Raw genomic sequence first — 17193 nt, 5'->3', positions numbered from 1 at the left:
CCCCCCACCTGGCGGTCCCAGCCTCCGCGCGCCCTGGTCTCCGCCGCCGGTGCGCTCAGGCGCGCTTGGCTGGGGTTCCGGCAGAGGGCGCGCGAGGGGGCCCGGGGACGGGCGGGGGACACGCGGGAGGCGGGATTGGGGGGAGGGCCCTGGGCTGCCCCTCCGCCCCCTGCCCGCCCTCCCGGAGCTCCAGCCTACAACGCGAGAGCCGCCGGTGGCCCCTGCGCGCTCTGTCTCCTCCGCGCACAGCTCCTACCTGTAGAGTCCGAGGGGCGCCCCCTCCCCGGACACCTATTCTTCTCCCTCGGAAACCTCCCCCCCAGCTACCCGCGTCTCGGACAGGCGGCGCTGGGACCCCGAGACAGGGCGCCAGGCTCGCAGCTGGTGACATGTAGACGCCCCCTCCGCGGTCCAGCCTCGGCGCCTGGGCACCCTTCTGCCCGTAAAGTTTGGGGCTGGGCGCCATGGCCAAGAGCAGCTCCCTGAACGTCCGCGTGGTGGAGGGCCGGGCGCTGCCTGCCAAGGACGTGTGAGTACCCTGGGGCGGGTCGCGGGTGAGGGGCGCACCGGACATGGGATGGGGCGGGAGGGCACCCGTTCCGCATGCCAGGGAGGGTCGGTGACGTGGGCAGGGGCTTCTTGTGTAAGACACAGTGTTGGGGCAGATCCGCCTTCACGGGGCGAGAGGCCCCATGGCCATCGCTGTCCTAGTGGGAGGGGGTGCCCAGACTTAGCAGACGCCCCACCCTGCCCCCAGGAAGAGGGATGTCTTTGTTCCTGGGATGTGCTAAAAGGGGACTGGACTGTCGGATTCTGTTGGAGCTGGGATTGGAGCGAGGGGTGGGGGGGGGGGGTCTCTTCCTTAGTGCCGGCAGGTGCGGGAGGTGGGGCTTCTCCAGGCCTGGGTGGGTGCCTATCAAAAGAAACCTGGGAAGGAGGCCCAGAGGGCTGGGTGGCCTCAGCATTCGCATCTGGTGTTATCAGGTGGCCCATCAATCAGGCCTGAGGGAAGCTGGGGTCCTCTTAACCCAGAGCCCTGAGCTCCCCAGCTAGGAGTTCCCTGGATGCTGAGCTGCTGGAGGGGGCACCCTCTCCCGGGAGCCCCCTCCCCAGCCAGGTGTGATGGGGCAGGAAGACCCTTGGGCTCCCCTTAGTACCGGTCCTTGGCTATGCTTCCCCCAGGGCTGAGTCAGCAGTTGCCAAATCAGCAGAACGGCAGGAGGGGTCCCCCTCCTGCTTGGCCTGGAGCCCAGAAGGGGCTCTGAGGTGTCAGCACCTGGACAGGTGTGGGATCCTTGGCAGGATATCAACTGTGTGACCTTGAACCTTGTTCCTGTTGGGTCTCCATTTCCCACCAGGGCATAGGAGCTCTGGCCAGGAGGCGCCCAGCCCCATGCAGCCGTGGGGGTGGGGGACCTGTTAGGATGTCTCCCCTGGCCAAGGTGAGCCGAGATCTGGATTCCGAGGCTTTGCCCAAGGTGAGGTTGGGGCTTAGCTATGCCCTGACTCCCCCAGCTGTGGGTCCCCAGTGAGGAGTATCCTGCCTTTGATTTCGCGAACCTCGCCCCTCCCCAACACTGGGCTGCTTAGAACAGTTGTAACTTCCCCTCATCCTCATCAGCCACCCCAAATAAACATGCACCTGACATAGAAGCAGAGCACTCGCTGTGTGAACGCAGCATCTGGACAAGCCCCGGCTTCCCTCTTTCTGGGACACCCTCTCAGAGCCTCTGAGAATGAGATTCTGGAACTGTGGGGGCAGCGGGGCTAGAGTGGGGGCCTGGAAACTGCTGGAGGGCTGAGGGGGGCCCCTCCAGAAACCAGGCGTCCATCTCACCGTCCTGAACGAGGGCCATGAGGGAGTGGGGGGCACCGCCCTGGCCCCTGGACGTGCCTCGTGGGGCTCCTTCTGCCTTTCCTGCGGAGGAAGTTGACTCATACCTGGTTCCTACATCTCTCGGCCACGCCTCCTTCCCCAAGTTCCCGGGCCAAGGTGAGCCCCAGAGCAAGGGGGGAAAGGAGTCACTAAGCTCTCATTGGGGATCCAGCCACCCTGCCTCAGTTTCCCTGGCCGTTGACTCCCTTCGTCAGAGAGGCTCTCTTCAGAGCATGCTGGGATCTCCAAGCCCATGGAGACTCTTAGGTGGGATGTGTTCTCTCTCGTCTCTAAGAGAAAGGGCCCAGACTCTTCCTGAAGCCTCGTCAAGTTTGAGGGCAGTGTGCAACCTGACTCTGGAGAGTTCTCAACTGATAATTCTTGAGTATTACTATTATTATTATTTTTTTTAACCTAGCCTTCCTGCCTCTCTTGTCTTTTCTTTTTTTTTTTTTAAATTTTTTAACGTTTTTTATTTATTTTTGAGACAGAGGGAGACAGAGCATGAACGGGGGAGGGTCAGAGAGAGGGAGACACAGAATCTGAAACAGGCTCCAGGCTCTGAGCGGTCAGCACAGAGCCCGATGCGGGGCTCGAACCCATGGACCACGAGATCATGACCCGAGCCGAAGTCGGCCGCCCAACCGACTGAGCCACCCAGGCGCCCCTACTATTATTTTTTTAAGTTTACTTATTTTTGAGAGAGACAGCGAGCACAAGTGGGGGAGGGGCAGAGGGAGAGGGAGACACAGAATCCGAAGCGGGCTCCCGGCTCTGAGCTGTCAGCACAGATCCCGACGCGGGGCTCGAACCCACGAACTGCGAGATCGTGACCTGAGCCGAAATCGGACGCTCAACCGCCCAACGGACTGAGCCGCGAGGCGCCCTTGGGTGTTACTATTATTGGTGATAGCAACTATAAGGCTTCCTCCGGGCCAGGTCCTGCACTTAACATTTTCTGTAGGTCCTGTTAGCAATTACATTTATAAATGGGGAAACTGAGGTCCAGAGAGGCAAAGTCTCTTGCCCAAGGTCACACAGCTAGGATCTGAGCCCTGACCGCTCCCACGTATAAACCAAACTGGGCAGGCAATGGCTGAGAGGACTTCTTTCCCACACTTGGGTCGGGGCAGGGGCCACGGGAGAGGCCAAGGGTCTGGAGAGATTGAGGGTCGAGGGGCAGCCTCCTGCCACTGCCGCCTCCTACCTGATGGGAGCCTGATAAGGCCCTTGTGCGTCAGAGCTGTGGAGCTGACGTTGGCGAGCCTGGCTCCCAGGAGGGGCCCCAGGGTCATGTCTGGTTGACAGAAGGGGGCGTGTCTCCCGGCTCTTTGCTCCTGGGATCCCAGCCAATCTTCCTCCGAGTCTGCGGTTGGGGAAACTGAGGAAGGGGACTCCACTTAAAAGAAGCTCGAGGATAGAGAACCCAGGGAGAGAACTGAGATACAGGGGTTAACCCAGCCACAGGCATCCAGGGCGGTAGAACCAGGTCGGGAAACTGAGGCTCGAACCCAGTGGCTTTGAGATAGATTCAGAAGGGGAGACTGAGGCCTGGGGCGCTGCTCGGAAGGGGGTTCGGAAGTAGAACCCAGAAAAGAATGCCGGGACACAGGCCACCACCCAATCTGAGGTGTTCAGGGATAGAGGCCAGATAGGGAAATGGAGGCACTGGAAGGAGTCCAGAGAGGAAACTGAGGCACAGGGAAGGATTCCTCCAGCAGATAAGGCTCAGGTTGGCTCCTGGTGGCCAACATCCCCTTCTCTGAAACCCTGTGGTATTTGTGGATTAGCGACGTGCTGAGCTGGTTGGGGGTGGCAGGGAGAGAGGGTGGGGGCTGGGACATCAAGAGAGGGGGCCACCTGGGGAAAGGATTGTGAGGTGGGGTGGAGGTGACGTCGGTTAAGAGCATGTGTGCTGAGCCCCATCGACCCGGGTTTGAATCCTGACTCAGGCGGAGGATTGTGGGAAAGAGGATACAGGTCCTCCTCCAAAGAGCTCAGGGTTCAGAAGTTTGGCGGGGGACAGATACTAAATAGAGAAACGGGGGAGCAAGATGCCTTCAGGGGCTCAGAGGGATCGGAGATCAATTTTACAAAGGACAGAGGTGATCAGGGACTTTGGGGTGGAGGTCTGAATGACAGGACAGAGCCAGCCATGACCAGATCGGGGACAGAGTGTCTTAAGCAGACATCAACAGCAAGTGCAAAGGCCCTGAGGTCAGACTGAGCTTGGTGGAAGGCAAAGGAGGCCTGTGCAATGAGACAGAGGGGAGATGAGGGCCCTAGTGGACAGCTTGGGATGTGGCTGGTAACTCCTATTATGAAGGGGGGATAGAGCGGGTGTTGGTTGGCTCATGGCAACTCAAGGGGCTGCAGCATATCTGTGCTATCGGTTGAGCTTTGAGATCTGGGTGCCCTGGTCTATGCCAGCAGAGGTCCATCCCCACTGAAGGCTGAGTGTTGGGAGTCCTCTCCCCAGCGTAAGCCTCGTGGAAATGAAAAGCTGGGGAGGGCAGTGCCTCCCCCAGAGGGTGGCGTTAAGGCTCCTGGGGGAGAGCTCTGGGGTCAGCCCGTGATGCATCTCACCACGCATTATCTCCTTTAGTCCCTCCAACTGCCCCAGGAGGTGTGTGTTAACATTATAGAGTGGAAAAAGCAGCACCCATGGGGTTCCTCAGCTAGCGGGTGGTAAAGCCCGGATGCCCCCCCCCCCCTCCGCCCCCAGCCCAGCCACAGCTCCGGGCCTCCTGAGATCAGCACTGGGAACTTTCTGGCCTCATGCCTCAGTGTTCTATTTCTGTGAGTGGAAGCCCAGAGAGCCCGTGCATGGTGACTCAGGCATGCAGCGGGTAGGCTGTGCACCCAGGACATCGCCTGCCGGGCCCCTGCCTTCTTAGCTGGACCTGCCGTGTGACCGTGGGCCAGTCCCCTCCCCTCTCTGGCCGGTAGTTGCTGCCCTCTGTATGTATAATGAAGGTGGATCGGGACCCCCGCTCGTGGCTGCCCTCTCAACCTCCTTCCCGAACCCCCTTCTCCTGCAGGTCTGGGAGCAGTGACCCCTACTGCCTCGTGAAGGTGGATGACGAGGTGGTGGCCAGGTGAGGAGTGGAGGGGCCAGACCCAGGGAGGGAGCCACAGGGCAGGGGACGGAGGAGGAACTCCTTCTAGACCTGGGGAGTCCAGGCACAAGAGGTCACGTTGAACAGGAGCTGGGGGAGGGCAGTGCTTACCCCAAGGGTGGACACGCGGGGCTGACGGAGGATGCTTTGTGCTTGGGCCCCTCTGGGGACAGACAGCTCCCCTCCCCGTCCTGCCCCACCGACGGGCCGACACCTTCCCCCTGGACCTGATGATGTCCATACCAGTGTCCCGGGGCTGACTCAGCGGCTGGCGGCCTGTGCCTCCCATTGTGGCCTCCCCGGAGGCGGGCATCTCACGCTTGGCCGGGCTGGCTGGTTCCAGGCCTGCTGGGTGCTGCGGGCACCAGTGTGTGTGTGTGTGTGTGTGTGTGTGTGTGTGTGTGTGTGCATGCCCAGCTGGGCCTGCTTGTGAGTGTGCATGGGGGTGTTGGAGGGCTGGACGTGAATGCCTGTGGCCACATGTACATGTCCCTGGGGGTGTGGGGGGGGGTTGGGGGCTGCCCTGCATATACCCGTGAGCACCGGTGCCCGTCTGTTTGGGTACACGGGCGCCGTTGTGAACATTTGTGAGGATGTGAGGGTGTTGGATGCAGGTGAGTTTTGGGTGGGGGTGGAGGGACATGGGGGCTGGGCCATGGTTGGCTCCCACCCCCACAGGCCGAGGGACATCTCTCAGCCCCTGCAGGCCCGGGTGGGTGGCTGAGGCCGGGGTTCCTATGGAGACGGCAGGATTCAGGATGCTTCTGGTGTCAGTTCCGGTCCACATGGGCTGGGAGCTGGGGGCGGGGAGCCCGCGCGGAGGAGGGTCTGCCTGTGGCACCCCAGCTGACCCCCCCCATTGTTCTCTCTCTGCTCGTGCTGCCCCCTCACCACATGCTGTGATGCTGCCCCCAGACCCACACGCAGATTTTCTGTGTGACCCCAGGCTGCTGTCTCCCCGTCTCTGGGCTCTGAAGAGGGACTTCCAGCCGGGAAAAGGCCCCGGGCAGGGGGACGAGGGTGTTTGGGAAGAAGGGTCCCTCTGATGGCGGTGCCCTGGCCTGGAGCCGAGGGCAGAGCGTGCATCTGCGTGTGCGTGCGTGTGTGCGTGTTCACGCTCTTTGCTGGGGAAGGGTGTGGGGAAAGGGAAGGAAGGAGCGGCAGGCGTGCGACCAACTCTTGCAGCCGTCGATTCGGACGTGTCTTCACTGGGCAAAGTAGGCTCTCTGTTCCCTGCTGGGTAAAGGGAAGTGCTTCTGCAGGGGGTCAGGGTCAAGATGCTCCATGTGCGTGTCTGTTTCCGGGCTTGTCTTGGTCCCTAACCCTCCTGGGGCTCCCCTCTTGCTCCCTGAGTGCTCTGGCCCCTGCTGACTTCGTGGTCTCTTGGCCCCTCACTCTTCCCCGTTTCCCGTCCAGCACCTTCCTGTTCCTCGGTCTCACCGAGCTCATTCCTGCCTCAGGGCTTTTGCACGTGCTGTCTCAGCCATCTTGTCCTCCTCTTCTCTTCCCCCTTTTTGCCTGACTAGCTCCTGCAGGAAGCCCTTTCTGGCTCTTGTGTCCACACCCCCCAGACCCAGCCAGGCGCCCCTGAGCCAACCCCGATCACGGGACTCCTCTCACTGTGTCATAAGAGCTCAGGAGAGAGCACCCGTCCACTGAAGGGGGCTCTGTGGGGGCAGGAACCTTGGCACCTCTCCCTCTGATTCTCCGCAGCCCACGAGGCTTGACACACAGGGTGTTTGTGGAGCGAACGCACGAGTGAATGAGTGGAATTGTGCGTGTCGTCGCGTTTGTGGGGTTCCGCGTGCGTGTCTCTGCCCTCTGTCACCGCCCGTGTGTGAGTGTGTGTCTGGGCATCTGTGTGAACGTGTCTGTGTTCCTGCGTGTGTATCTGCATGTGTCTGTATGTAGGAACACAAAGATGTGTCTTTCTAGGAAATCTTGAGGATGCACATGTGTATCTGTGTATGTGGGGATGTGTCTCAGGCTTCCTTGGTGATCTGTGAGTGTCTCTCTTTTAGTGTGTACCCTTGTGTGTGTGTGTGTGTGTGTGTGTGTGTGTGTGTGTTTGGGTCCCCAGGCGTCTGCCACCCATGTGGCCCACGGGTCCCCAGCCCCTGTGCGCTCTGTTGCAGGACAGCGACCGTGTGGAGGAGCCTGAGCCCCTTCTGGGGAGAGGAATACACCATCCACCTGCCCCTGGATTTCCACCATCTGGCCTTCTATGTGCTGGACGAGGACACGGTGGGGTGTGTGTGCTGGGGACCGCGGCTCGGGTACCGGAGGGAGGGTGGGCTGCCCCGAAGCAACGTACCCACCTGCCAGCCCTCGATGCCTGGGCCCGCGACCTGATGACGCGGACCCTCACCTTGCCTACCTCGCCACAGGCATGATGACGTCATCGGCAAGATCTCGCTGAGCAGGGACGCGATTGCGGCTGACCCCCGAGGTGGGCGAGGGCAGCGGGCTTCAGCCGGGCGGAGGGCCTAGGGGTGGTCGTGCCTCGGCGGGGCGGGGGTGGGGGGGTATTTGCAAGCGCGTAGCCAGAGGCGCAGGGAGGCACGGGGCCTTCAGTGGAAAGTTATCTCAGTTGATGATTTTTTTTTAATTTAATTTAGTTTATTTATTGAGTGCTGTGTGCTGAACGCTTTCCAAGCGCTCTTACAGGAATCAGCTCATTTAATTATTGCAATAACCCCGTGAGGTAGGTACTCTTCTTGTGCCCACTCCGTAGGTGGACTACTGAGGCACAGGGGTTGGTTATGGGGCTTGCCCAGGATCACAGAGTTATTCAGTGGGTCGTCCAGGATTTGAACCGACATTGGCCAGTCTTGGGCTCCTGTTCTCTGCTCACAGGAGTGGTCTCCTGTTATTTTCACTGTACCGTATTTTGCCTTTCATTCACCACGTACCTGGGAGAGCTTTCCGTATCGGTGCCCTAAGAGCTTCCACATTCTTTGGTCTTTGACTTCACGGCACTCTGTTGTGTGGACGCACCATCATTTCTTTGGCTGGTTCCTTGTTGGTTGGCACTTGGGTTGTTCAGTATCTCTCCCTAGTTCAAACGATGCCGCAACGAGCAGCCTTGTACAAAGACGACTTCACCCACGCGCGAGTTGTGTCAATCAGTCTGATAAATTCCTAGAAGTGCATTTGCTGGGTCCTAGAGTACCCCCATGAGCACATCTGAGAGTTATTGCTAAGTTACCTTCTATGGAGGAGGTAACAAGTTGCCCACCCTGTATCTTTGCCAACGGTTACCAAACTTCTGGTCTTGTATCTGATAGGTAAAAAAATTTCCTCTTCATGTAGGTTATTTTGTAGTTCTCTATGGTTGAGACTGAAAGCCTCTTTACATATTTAAGAGTCACTTTATTTCCTTTTTTGTTTGTCATTTATTTATATTGTATGTGCATGTCCCCCCTGCCCCGCACTGGGTTGTTTGGTTTTTCTTTTTTTTTTTTTTTTTAATTTTTTTTCAACATTTATTTATTTTTGGGACAGAGAGAGACAGAGCATGAACGGGGGAGGGGCAGAGAGAGAGGGAGACACAGAATCGGAAACAGGCTCCAGGCTCCGAGCCATCCGCCCAGAGCCTGACGCGGGGCTCGAACTCACAGACCGCGAGATCGTGACCTGGCTGAAGTCGGACGCTTAACCGACTGCGCCACCCAGGCGCCCCGTTTGGTTTTTCTTATTGATGTGTAGGAGCTCTTTACATATGAGGCAAATTTAACTCTTTGCCATAGTAGTTGCAAACATGTTTTTCTCCCTTTGTCACTTATCTTTTTGCTTATCATTTCTATCTATCTATAAAATGTGTTTCTTTTTCTCTAGTTAACTTCATCTTTTTTTTTTTTTTTGGCCCTTGATTTTCTGTGACCCCTAAAAAGGCCTTCCCAAATCTAAGGTTAGATAATATTTTTTACACGATCCCTTCTAGCAGCAATTTGTTTTCCTTTTTTACATACAAGTCTTTGATCTATTTGGAACTTACCCAGATTCAAGGTATGGAGAGGGATTGAGTTTTATTACTTTTTATCTAGGCGACTACTAATTGTCTCAGTATCAATAATTGAATAATGTCTTTTTCTCATCAGTGAGGATTCGTTGAAAACCTATGTGCTAATCATCATAATCACGGCTCCTATTAATTGAGGGTGTACTATGTGCCAGGCATGATGCTAAGAACATTGTATTTAGTCCTCACAATGCCAAGTGAAGTGTGCACTAGAATGATCTCGAATATATGGCTGCTGGGAAATTAGGTTTGGAGAGGTGAGGAGGGCCCTTGCCCCTCCTAGAAGTTGCAGCGGTGGGAGTTGAGTTCAGGCTGTGCCTGCTTCCAAAGTCTGTGTTTTCAACCTGTCTGCATTGTACCCACTGTGCCCCAAACATCCACCCAAGAGGGTGGCATTAGATGATTGAAGTACGAGGCCAAGCTTCAAGGAGCTTATGGGCCAGATAAAAACACAAAACACATTCACACAGAACAAGGGGCAAGAAAGGCAAGGGAAACTGGCCATGCGTCTGCATGTGGGTGCTTTTTAAACAGGACAGAATTTTTTTTAAACAAGACAGAAATGTAGGGGTGGAGGCATGTGGAATATCACCGGCTTGACCGTGGATGAGGATAAGAGGGCAGTGAAGGCTAGTGTAGTCAAGGAAGCTTTCCTGGATGAAGGGGAGTGAGTTATTTCTTGTTTTTAATGTTTATTTATTTTCGAGAGAGAGACAGAGCATGAGTGGGGGAGGAGCAGAGAGAGAGGGAGACACAGAATCCGAAGCAGGCTCCCAGCTGTCAGCACAGAGCCCCACACGGGGCTGGAACCCATGAACTGTGAGATCACGACCTGAGCCAAAGTCAGACATTTAACCGACTGAGCCACCCAGGCACCCCGGGAATGAGTTGTTTCTTAAAGGTGCTTTGGCAAAGGCACTAAGGTGTGTCTATAGATTCTCTCCTGGGGCCGGGCCAGATGGAGTACTTGGTGGGTCTTGATTGGAGGGGGCTGAAGGTGCCAGGCCAGAGTCTAGACTTTCTTCTGGGGGCACTGGGGAGCCACGGATGGTCCTTGAGCAAGACAGTGAAGAGACTAGAGCCATATTATCAGAGGGTGGAGTGACGGGAGAGATTAGATACATTTTCAGAAGATCTCCGTGCTGCTTTGTGGATATTGGATCCCAGTGGGACAGGAGTACATGTGGGAGATCAATTAGGAGTCTGTTGCAGTACTCCAGCGAGAGGAAGTTGATGGCATCCTGGATTTGGGGGTAGCATGAAGATAGAGAGAGGTGCGGTGGAACTTCTGTTTCTAGCAGCATGGGGCACTGGATCCTCCTGCAGCATGATAGGGACGTCCTGAAAGAAGGAAAAAGTCTCACTATTCTCCACTCTCCCCCACCCCAACCAGGAGCTAAAACCTGACAGGGAGTGGGGAACAACAAGCAGGGAGGTGGTAAGGAAAGATTTCTCTGGAAGTGAATGTCGGCATCACATCTAGAGTCAACAGAGAGACTGAATCTTGGACCAGGGATGCGGCAGACGTGACCGACCCTGAAATGTTCCCATTTGATCGAGGCCCTTAAAGTGTCCCAGAGTGAGCTCAGACAGACATGACTTTGCAGTCAGAGGTCAGCACACACACAAGGCAGTGGGCCACCATGAGCAAGTGTCAGCAGAACCAGTAACTACCAGATTTGAACCCACAAGGGCTTTAGATTTTGCAATTATGATACACAGAATTTTTAAAGGAATAAGATATTTAGGGACACCTGGGTGCCTCAGCCGGTTGAATGTCCAACTCTGGATTTCTGCTCAGGTCATGATCCCAGGGTTGTGGGATTGAGTCCTGTGTTAAGCTCCAAGCTGAGTGTGCAGCTTGCTTGGGACTCTCTCTCTCTCTCTCTCTCTGTCCTTCTCCCCCACTTGTTCTCTCTCTTTCACTCTAAAATAAAATAAAAACATAATAGCAACAACGAAAAGGAATAAAATATTTAAATAAAAAAGGCAATCACCAGAAAGGGCCAGCAATAATCATAATAAATGAAAGCAATACATTAAAAAGATAGGGACACCTGGGTGGCTTAGTCGGTGAGTGTCTGGCTTTTGATTTTGGCTCAGGTCACGATCTCGCTGTTTGTGAGATTGAGCCCCACGATGGGCTCTGCACTGACATCTCAGAGCCTACTTGGGATTCTCATTCTCTCTCTCTCTCTCTGCCCCTTGCCTGCTTGTGCTCTCTCGCTCAAAATAAATAAAATTAACATTTAAAACAATTGATTGGAAAAGAACTAGATCAAAGTTTTGGAGATAAGGAGTAGTCATTGAAATTTAAAACTGAGTGGCCTGAGTTCAACAACAGAGCCAGAGCTGAAGAGAGAATTAGTGAGCTGGAAGAGAGATCTGAAGAAATGATTGAGACTTTAGCCCAGGGAAACAAGGAAAATATGAAAGAGAAGCTCAGAGACCTAGAAAATTGTGGACAAGGTCTGACGTCCATTTTAATTGAAGTCCTATGAGGAAAGGATGGAAGAAGTTGGGGAGCGGAAGCGATTAAAAGAAAATGATGACCTGGAATTTTCCAGAATGCAAGGAAGGACATGATTCTGTAAGTAGCAACAGCATGACCTGCACTAAGCAGGACGAAAAACAACAACAACACACACACACACACACAAAAAAAAACCATCCTTACCTACCTATGCGGTGAAATGGCAGACCATCAAATACATAGTCCTTAAAACTAAAGAGAAAAGGTAGCCCATTTACACAAGATCAGTTGTCAGGCTGAAATGACTTCCCAATAACTACAAGGGAAGCTAGAAGTCGGTAGATGATCTCTTCAAAGCGTTGAGAGAAAAGAGAGACAGGGAGGGAGGTTGAAATTGACTTGACTGATTCCGGCAGGGAGTTGCCTGGACGGGGGCTGAGAGGTAGGAATGCCCAAGATTTTTTGGAGGGGAGAGTATGTTGGGATTAAATGACAGAGGTTTCGTATACCAGGGTGAAGAGTGTGATAGTACATGGTTAATGGCATTGAACTTTACTGCTCACATTCAAATCCTAGCTCTGTCTCTTACCAGTTGTGAGATCATGGGCAAAGCTCTTCGTTCGCTGTGCCTCACTTTCCTTGTCTGGAAGTGTGGATAATTACAGCACCTACATCAGAAAGCGAACATGAGAAGCCCATGGCTTAATATATATTTCATGAGGTTTTTTTTAATGTTTATTTTTGAGAGAGAGAGAGAGAGACAGCAAGATGGGGGGCAACAGAGAGAGAGAGGGAGACACAGAATGCAAAGCAGGCTCTAGGCTCCGAGCCGTCAGCACGGAGCCCAGTGTGGGGCTCAAACTCATGAACCGCGAGATCATGACCTGAGCCAAAGTCGGACGCTTAACCGACTGAGCCACCCAGGCGCCCCCATGTTTCATGTTAATTGAATTTTTAAGTTAATACAATGCCAGAACCTGGCAGGTGCTTAATAAATGTTAGCGCCTGTGCCCTCCAGGAATTGACAGCTGGATCGACCTGAGCCGTGTGGACCCAGACGCAGAGGTGCAGGGTGAGGTCTGCTTGGATGTGCAGATGCTGGAGAACGCGCGGGGCCGTTGTCTTCGATGTCACGTGCTTCAGGCCAGGTACGGTCGTGATAAGGGATGGGGTGGGACTGCTCTGAGAACGAGCAAGAATTTGCCGGAGATTCCCCCCCAGCCGTCTTGGCTTTTGAGACCACCTCACTCCCTGGGGTACTTCTGGGCTCACGACCAGGATCCCTTGTGGGCAGACAGCCCCAGGGTCGCCAGGTTGGCAAGTTCCTGGGGTCAGAGCACAAGCAAAGTCCTTGCTGGGTCCCCAGCGACTAGCAACCAAAGGCCGGGTACTCAGGCTGGCCAGGGTGTACGTTAATAGGATTGTAAGTGATACATACCCAATTCACACCAGCTTAAGCAGGTTGGTTCGTATTGATGACGCGCGCGGCTTCAGGCATGTCTGGATCCGGGTGCTCAAACAGTGACAACAGGAATCCACGGACAGCGACTTCTCGGCTATCTTTTGTGTTAGCTTCGTTCTCAGGGAGTCTCTCTCCAGGTGCGGGCGAGCAAAGATGATGCCAGCAAGTCCCAGGGCCTCCTACCAGTTTGGCAGGTCCAACTGACTTTCTCCTGTCATCTCCAGCCGATGTCCTGGGACTGATTTTTATTGGCCCAAACCTGGGGCACGTACCTATCTCTGAACCAAGGGCATGGACCCTGACCGGTCGCGCCTGAGTCCCGCACCCATCCCTGGAGTGGAGGGGTCAGCCTACCTAACCGATGTGAGCCGGGAGCGAGAGAGGGGAGGTCCTGTCGCAAAGAAACAGGGGAAAGAAGACGGATGCGGGACCGGCGAAACCCACAGATGACTGTCCAGGGGCACCAGCTCATGGGATGTCCATCCTCCCTCCTGCCTGTTTGTCACCCTGCAATCCCCTTCTCTCTCCCTCAGCTCCCCCATCATTTGCTTCCTTAAATACTACCATCCCCTTTCCCCTCTCATCTCCCCTCTTGCCTTTCTGCCTTGTTTTCACATCTTACTCCCACAACCCTCCCTCTTGGACCGCTCCTCGCTCAGGTCGGGGACGATCTCTATTTCTAGTTTGCTGTGTGACCTGGAAGCCTCTTCTTGCCCTCTCTGTGCCTCTCCCACCACCTCCAGATTTCTGTCTCCAGCTGGGGCTCCCTGGGTCTGGATGGAGTACCAGGGTGGCAGAGGACAGACAAGAGGGCTGGACATGGGACAGGGGCTCCTCATCTGCTTTGTGCTAGTGGCCTCCTCCCCAGCCACAAGGCTGTGCAGGATCCTTGCGAGCAGGAGAGGGACTGATTGCTGTCGCTTAGCAACTGGGCCGGCTCCTAGGAGACCAAGGAAGGCTCTGGATGCCAAGCAGGGGTGGGAAAGGAGCAGCAGGAAGAAACAAGCAGCCCCTGGTGGGGGCTGTCACTGGATTTGGGGGACCTCAGTAAGGAGGGGTTGGGGCAGCTGACGGAGGTGAGACTTTGGGGTTGTCATGGCAACCAGAGACTGGAGATCCTTGCCCCATGCCTTTTCTTGGGTCCTAGGCAAGGCGTAGGTATGAGTATTTGTTGAATGAATGAATGAATGAATGAGTGAATGAATGAATGGGCTGAGCACTCACGTCCTGCCAGCTGCTATGCTAAGCCTTTTACATACTCAGGTCATTTAGGCCTTGGCTCTCTGAGGTTGGTCTATCATTATTTCCATTTTCTAGATGAAGAGACTGTGAGGCTCAGGGAGGTGAAGTGACTTTTCTCAGTGTCACCCAGCCAATGAATGGCGGAGCCAGGCTTTGAACCCTGGCATCCAGTCTCCTATCCAGGGGCTCCAGGGAAACTGAGGCTCCCTTCCCACTTCCCACGACGTCTTCATCTCCTGGGCTTTGTGGTTCAGGACGCGACCTTTTGGTGCCTCCATTTCCTCATCTGGAAAATAGGGGCGCAGGGTGGCCCTGGTCAACAGGAAGGGTTTGGAAGGGCAGGATGGGGGGTGTTCCTTGCTGGGTCCCTACAAGGGAGCAGTTCATCGCCTTGCAAGCCAGAGGCATTTGAATGGTCTACCCTGAGCCCCTTTTCCAAGGTCCAGCCTGGGTGTTTGTCCTTGAGGGTCCTGCGGCCCTCACCCCTTTCCTCATTTGTCTCCAGGGACCTGGCCCCCCGAGATATCACCGGCACCTCTGACCCGTTTGCACGTGTGTTCTGGGGCAGTCAGAGCTTGGACACTTCAGTGAGTGGTGGTGTGGGTCCAGGGAGGGGCGGGCCTCAAGATGGGCCCTCCTCAGCCCTCCCTCACTCCCCCTCCCCCAGACCATTAAGAAGACCCGCTTCCCACACTGGGATGAGGTGCTGGAACTTCAGGAGATGCCAGGTGCCCCGGCCCCGCTGCGGGTGGAGCTCTGGGACTGGGACATGGTGGGCAAGAACGACTTCTTGGGCATGGTAAGCAACCCCCACTCCCACCCCCCGACACCCTGGCTTCCCTCTGCCTCCAAGAGGGAAGGGGAGGGGAAGGGGCTGCGCATCCTGGGATCTGGAAGGATAGATGTGAAAGCTGTCTCGACTGGCTCCTTGGCCAGGCCTGAGCGATGGAGTCCCAGCGCCCCATTGTACAGCTGAGGAGACTGAGGCTCTCCGAGGGGCGGGAACCTGCCCAAGGTCACGGGGCAGGCCCAGATTCTCATTCTAGGGTGAGAGTACCCAGGATGACTGCGTGCTAAGTAAGTACTTCCCCAGCATAATCTAATTTCCGTACCGGTAGCGGCCACCCTATGAAGTGGGGACTATTGTCTCCATTTCATAGATGGGGAAACCGAGGGTCATTCAGAGAAGTTGAGTGGCTTTCCCCAGGCCATATGACTAAGAAATGGCAGAGCCGGGACCTGAGTTCAGGTTTCTCTGACACCACACTCTCAGCCCTTAACCCCTACCCCTGGAAGCCCTGGGCTCAAGGTCTTTCTCTTGGAGCCTCAGTTTACGCATCTGTAAAATGAGCGCGATTGTCCCTGCCTCTCGGTGGTAGTGCGGATACAGTCCGGGCTGACAGTTTTTCAAAGGAGACGAGATTAGAGCAAGTTACAGGGAGGCTTGGTTGCACACAGCCTTGGAGGGGGGAATGTCAATGGTGCAGCTGCTTTGGAAAAGAGTCTGGCCGTTCCTCAAACGGTTAAAGACAGTTGTCACATGCCCCGGCGGTTCCACTTCTAGGTACGCGCCAAAGGGAAATGCACGCATTTGTCCACACAAAAGCTTGCTAATGACAACCAGGTGTGGAAGCAAAACCCAAATGTCCATCCCCAGGTGAATGAACAAATCAAACGTGGTGTATCTTACGAGGGACTAGGGCTCAGCCATGAAAAGGAAGGGCACACTGGCCCCTGCGACCACGTGGATGAATCTTGCAAACACGCTAAGGGGAAGAAGCCAGGCCAATAAACCCACAGATTCTATGATTTCATTTCTGTGAGCTGTCCGGAGGAGGAGACGGTGTAAAGACAGAAAGTAGATCAGTGGTTACAGGAGCCGGGGCTGGGGTGGGAGCTGGGGAGGGACATCTAAGCCTATGGGTACAGGCTTTGTGGGGGGTGGGGGGGCTGATAGAAAATGTTCTGAAATGAGTGGTGATGGTTGCACAGCTCCGTGAGTGGACCGAAAACTTGTATGGGATGCAAATTACATCTTTATAATATTTTAAGAGAGAGGGGGTGGGGCTCGGGGGGCCTCCGGGGCTGTCTTTAAGCCTCTTGGCAGATGTGATTTGTGTCCCCAAACAGAGCGGAAAAGGCTCTCGGTCCAGATATGTTGCCTCCGGCAGCTGTGTGACCTCGGGCGAGTCGCCCCGTCTCTCCAAGCCTCAGTTTCCCCAACTGTAAATTAAGTGTCCCGTGGAAGCCCTCAGGGTCCTGGCAGGAGCTGATGATTTGGGACTGGGGGAGGGAGCGTGGCTGCCGTTGCGCTGATAGGGTATGGTAGGAGAGAGGAGGTGGCCCCTGCCAGGCTGTGCCTCCCCTCCTTGGGTGGGCAGCCCGAGCCCTTCTAGGGCTGGGTGGGGCCTGGGCCTCGGCGGGCAGGGCTCAGCTGAAGGTCTGTGTGTCCCCCCTGCAGGTGGAGTTTCCCCCACCGGTCCTGCAGCAGAACCCTCCCCGTGGCTGGTTCCGTCTCCTGCCCTTCCCCAGAGCTGAGGAGGATTCTGGGTAAATGTAGGCTGAGCTCGTGTTGAGTGCTGTCTTCAGCTTGCGGGCACGTCCTCACGGGTGCCCCGGTCAGCCCACAAGCCGCCACCATGTCCCTTCGTTCACCCATTTAACAAGTGTCTGTCTCGCAATGTGTGTTTCGTATGTGCAGATGGGTTCACCGTATACCCATCCACGTGTTTGCGTGTGAACGTGTCAGTCCCCACCAGTCGATGTGCACTCGGAGCCCTGGGTCCCTCCACACCTGTCCACATCTTCTGTTCTTGTACACTGTGGACTGGCCACGCTGTTTTTATTTGCATTTATTTAAAAAATTTTTAAGTGTATTTATTTATTTTGAGGCAGGGAGGCGGGGGGAGGAGGGGCAGGGGAAGAGGGAGAGTCCCAAGCAGGCTGGTCAGCACAGAGCCTGAAAGGGGGGTGGGGCTGGTCCAAACTCACGAACCCGTG

The 17193-nt window shown here is 55.4% G+C and overlaps 1 protein-coding gene across 2 annotated transcripts in view; it reads left to right on the top strand.

The window, feature by feature from the left end:
• The first annotated feature begins 434 nt into the window (after positions 1 to 434).
• RASAL1 (RAS protein activator like 1) overlaps positions 435 to 17193 on the top strand; it is a 29364-nt gene continuing 12605 nt past the window's right edge. The window contains exons 1-8 of one of the 2 annotated variants that reach the window (XM_047088201.1): positions 435 to 529; positions 4918 to 4974; positions 7131 to 7244; positions 7383 to 7444; positions 12508 to 12637; positions 14699 to 14780; positions 14861 to 14992; positions 16655 to 16743. In XM_047088201.1, the coding sequence (XP_046944157.1) occupies positions 465 to 529; positions 4918 to 4974; positions 7131 to 7244; positions 7383 to 7444; positions 12508 to 12637; positions 14699 to 14780; positions 14861 to 14992; positions 16655 to 16743 (731 nt within the window). In that variant the 5' untranslated portion in view covers positions 435 to 464. Of the gene's footprint in view, positions 530 to 4917; positions 4975 to 6324; positions 7245 to 7382; positions 7445 to 12507; positions 12638 to 14698; positions 14781 to 14860; positions 14993 to 16654; positions 16744 to 17193 lie in introns of those variants that run through there. The other variant, XM_047088200.1, reaches the window with a different exon arrangement.

The sequence above is a fragment of the Lynx rufus genome, unplaced genomic scaffold (genome assembly GCF_022079265.1).
Source record: "Lynx rufus isolate CCGP_SWC_20201006 ecotype Redwood Valley unplaced genomic scaffold, mLynRuf1.p SCAF_24, whole genome shotgun sequence".
Classification (NCBI taxonomy): Eukaryota; Metazoa; Chordata; class Mammalia; order Carnivora; family Felidae; genus Lynx; species Lynx rufus.
This window is presented reverse-complemented; position numbering and strand designations above follow the sequence as displayed.